General features: G+C 31.3%; 1 protein-coding gene across 2 annotated transcripts; it reads right to left on the minus strand.

Moving 5' to 3' along the window:
* Positions 1-230: 230 nt before the first annotated feature.
* Positions 231-3,804, minus strand: LOC129957271 (uncharacterized). Of its 2 annotated transcripts, none has more exons than XM_056069526.1 (2): positions 3,700-3,804; positions 231-1,878 (listed from the first exon to the last, which is right to left on the minus strand). In XM_056069526.1, the coding sequence occupies exon 2, from the start codon at positions 1,779-1,781 to the stop codon at positions 645-647; it is 1,137 nt and encodes a 378-aa protein (XP_055925501.1). In that variant the 5' UTR covers positions 1,782-1,878; positions 3,700-3,804; the 3' UTR covers positions 231-644. The 2 variants fall into 2 exon arrangements, with proteins under 2 accessions (XP_055925501.1, XP_055925502.1); XM_056069527.1 differs by lacking the exon at positions 3,700-3,804 and adding an exon at positions 2,055-2,190.
* Positions 3,805-4,212: the final 408 nt, after the last annotated feature.

A 4,212-nucleotide genomic window follows, 5' to 3' on the forward strand; every position in this document is an offset into this window, starting at 1 on the left:
AAGTGCACGAAATGTATCCTAAATCTACACAAAATATAACAGAACTGGCGGTGAAACCCGAAAAAACTACAATTACACAGTAATAACAAAAAAGAAGAAACGCGAATGATTCTATCAAGTGGAAATTCACCCAACCCAGCTCTGTTTATTTACATTGTTGTTACCCCCCCCCCTGGCAACAGCTGATGTGCAAAATAACAAAGTCAGGTTGAATATGATCAAACTGAAGATTAGGATACTAAAACTATGTTTATTTCAAAAGTAATGGACACAGTAATAGAATACAGTTTGCAAATATTTTAGGCCAATTATGAGTGCATAAGACGTCCAATGGCAAATTTTACAAAAAAAAGAATGAGCTATAAAATGAATGCTGATAAAAGAATAAGATAAGAATTTAAAAATGTGTTCACAGAAGCTTCTCAAAATCTGAGCAAAATGCACGAATCTTGACACAAAATTTCTCCATTTCTGTTCGCAACATGAGCAAACTACTAATTATTGAAGTATAGAAATTAGCAATTCTTCTATTTGGATTTACTATTTCCTCCATATCGTTAATGTCCTTAATGTTCAATTCTGAAACATTTTCGTATATTATTTCCAATATTTTGAGATCCAGTAGCATTAGTAGTATACAATGTTCACAGAAGCCTCTCTAAATCTGAACAAAATGCCCGAATCTTATCATGAAATTCTTCGATTTCTGTCCGCAACATGAGCAAATTAATAATCACTGAAGTATACAAATGAGCAATTACACTATTTGGATTTGCTATTTCCTCCATATCGCTAACGTCTTCAGTGCTAAATCCTGAAACATTTTCGCATATTACTTTCACCTTTTTGAGACCCTTTATAAGCAATAATTCTATATTATCGACTGAGTGCCATATCGCAATGCCAGCACCAATGAGATCACCACGAACTCGATTTCGTCCACGTGGAAATTCGCTGGCCAGGATAATGTCAGGATCCGGCAATTTGTTTGCTGTCCTTATCAAAACATATATACGCGAGGTCATATGTTTCATCACACTCAGTCCATATTGGAAATCTTTCTCAAAACGAGAACCGATATCTGCGAAATTAGTCTTCATGGAAATATCGAAAGCTCTATCCAATCCTTTTCTTGCCCAGTTATCAAGGATTGATAAGATTTCACCCAAGGTATTATCACAATTCATATCGGTACGAATCGGTGGTTTCATTGCTTGATACATGGTCTTTTGGAAATCATAGTCATTTTTTGATTGCAATGTTACAGAAGGCAAATCAAAAATTGGTTTGCATGGTGTGCTGGGACTACCATCGGATTTCTTTATATTTTCTAAAGCAACCTGATCAAGTTTAGTACTGGATATAGAACTTTGAGGAATCATCATATCTTTTGATTCTGAAGAATCTAAAAGAATTGGAACTGTTTTAACAGATCCTATTACACCAGGGAAGGTGTTTGCATTAGAACAATTTATAGAGGAAATCACTGAATTTTCTTCAGACACACATTTACTTTCTGCACACATTTTACTTGAATATATTTTCGAAATACTCTCCTCAGCTGGCAAGGCTTTTTCAGAAAAAGTTGCTGTTGCTGGAACATTCACATTATGCTCAGGCAGGTCAGCGTTAGGGTTGATACAGGGTTCTAGAACAGATTCGATACTTTCTGTTGAAAAAGGTTCCATTGCAGTAGGAGACTGTGGTTTGTCGTCTATTTCAGGCACTTCTTGACGAAAGCGATTTGAATCGTTGAGATCCTTGGAAGTTATATAATCCATATAGGCTTTCTACTTTGAGATATATTCGAGCGCTTCGGAATTTGAAGCGATTTTCATAGATAGATATTTCAAGGCAATACGAAAGTTATTGGATACCCTAGAAAGTAATAGGAATCTTACTATCAAATATTTCAAAGTTGCTAACGTTAGTATTTCAGACTGAAAAAAAATACAATACGGAATGTAATTTAATAAGAATCAACATCAAAATAGACATTTTTTCTACTATATAGATATTATTGAAAAATAATACATAGGAAATTCTGAACTTACAGTTTATTAAAATGCAATATTGCATTATCAATATTTTGATGTGCAGTGCATTGCCATTAGTTTGATTCTCTCATTAAAAAAACGGCACGATCTATCTTCGATAGCTTTTTCAATAGTGATCGAGCGATCAGTAAAATAGATTACATAAATGCGAATATTTTTCATGAATTATTGACAACTCACTTATAAACGAGTGGGTTGTCACCCCAAAACTTTCTCTCATAATCTGTAATAAACGTGTCATTTTAGAGACGCCTCCCATGGTATTGGCGAGATTTTTGGCGATAAATCTGTGGCAAGCATTTAAAAGTATCAGAAAATAGAATTTAGGTTTTAAATACGTTCTTTCCAATCGATTAAAACAAAAATATGCACACAACTACAGTTTTACTTACAAAATCCCATGTACAGATCGACAGACTATCAACCTCTTGTTGGATTTGGATCAAAATTTCATTAGTTTTTAAACTATAGATGCTGAATCTGTGCAAAGAATTTTATCTATCTAGCTCTCTTCGTTTTGTAATTATGTTAACTTATATTCGAAAAGTCGGACAGACGGGCTCCCTCTGAATATAGTTTATTCAAAAATTGAGAGAAATCTGCAAATTCATTGTCAAGAGCCTTTATCATATTTCAACCATCTAGCTCAAAGCGTTTTTTCAATTAAATTTGTCAAAGTCACAGACGGACAGGCATTTTCCAAAAAACACGTTTTTCGTACTCGGGGGAAGGGGGTCTAAAGCTTGAAGGCACTTCAAAATTTCGATTTCAATTTTTAACGATTACAATACTTTTTGCATATTAGGCATACGAGAAAATAATAATGATACATGAGAAAATAATATATATGAGAAAATAATAATGATACATGAGAAAATAATATATATGAGAAAATAATAATGATACATGAGAAAATAATATATATGAGAAAATAATAATGATACATGAGAAAATAATATATATGAGAAAATAATAATTTATATCTAAATTAAGATATGCATGGTACGATACACATTTTGAAGAACACTCTACATGGCATATTGTAACTATGCGCCAAATTTAGTGCATAATTGCTTATTATCCGCACAGATTGTTCACTAAGAAAATGCTTTTCGAAGTTTTATATAGAATGTTAAGTAAGAATTAATTGATAGTTTAAACTTTTTAAATATAGCTTTGGATCATATTATTGCACTAAATAAATTTTCATATCGATTGAAAAATCAAAAATAAGATTTCAATGATTATATATTTTCGAACAATTTATTCTTCGATTTTAATAAAGTTTTTAAAAATATTTTATTATATTACAATAAAAATGTTTTGTTATTTAAGGAACTCAATTTAAATTAAAATGCAGTGCGATATGTTTTTTTTGTGTGTGAATGCGTCATTACTGCCATATAATTTAAAACAAATTTTAAAAAAAATCAAAGTAAAGAGGGCGAATCAAATTCAATGCTACAATATTTGATAATATAATTATTTAATTAACTTTTTAATTATATGTGAAGGTAAAAAAAAAAACAGATTACAAAAACCTTTATTTTTTCAAAATACCATTAAAATTAATCAGGATGCATAAACTGTTATAGAGTTCGAATCGCATATTTATCTAAAATAATAAAAGCAAAAGAGATACCTTTTCTTTTATATCCTTGTATTTTTACTGCTGAATAACTGGTTACTATTTTTTTTTTCTACGAGTGCTTTAAAAATAAGAAAGTAAGAAGAAAAGCAACCGTTGCCATTATCAAAATAAATATGCAGCGTTTATGTTCGAAATTGATTTAGGACTTGATATTATGGAATTAGATTATATTTACACTTTCGAATATCCGATCCTTGAATCTAATTAAAGAATTTACTTAAATATGTAATTGTTGTAAAATCAATTAACCTAATTAAGCATTTTTAAGTACCTTAAGCATCTTTGAGATTTATATATGTATTGAAATAATAATAATGTTAAAAATAGATAGGATCATATAATCTTCTTCATGAGCACAACAGCCCCTTGCAGACCTCGGCTGCCTCAGCCACGCCCACTTTCCAATGCTTTCTATCCCCCGCAAAGGCCGCGGTGGCCTAATGGTAAGGTCTCGGCTTGTGAGCCATAGGGTTTCAATTAGAGACAAGAATACTTGATATATTT

This window comes from Argiope bruennichi, chromosome 11 (genome assembly GCF_947563725.1).
Source record: "Argiope bruennichi chromosome 11, qqArgBrue1.1, whole genome shotgun sequence".
In the NCBI taxonomy this organism is placed as follows: domain Eukaryota; kingdom Metazoa; phylum Arthropoda; class Arachnida; order Araneae; family Araneidae; genus Argiope; species Argiope bruennichi.

Coding starts and splice junctions, on each gene's coding strand:
- LOC129957271 (XM_056069526.1), bottom strand. CDS start 1,781: ATGGATTATATAACTTCCAAGGATCTCAACGATTCAAATCGCTTTCGT.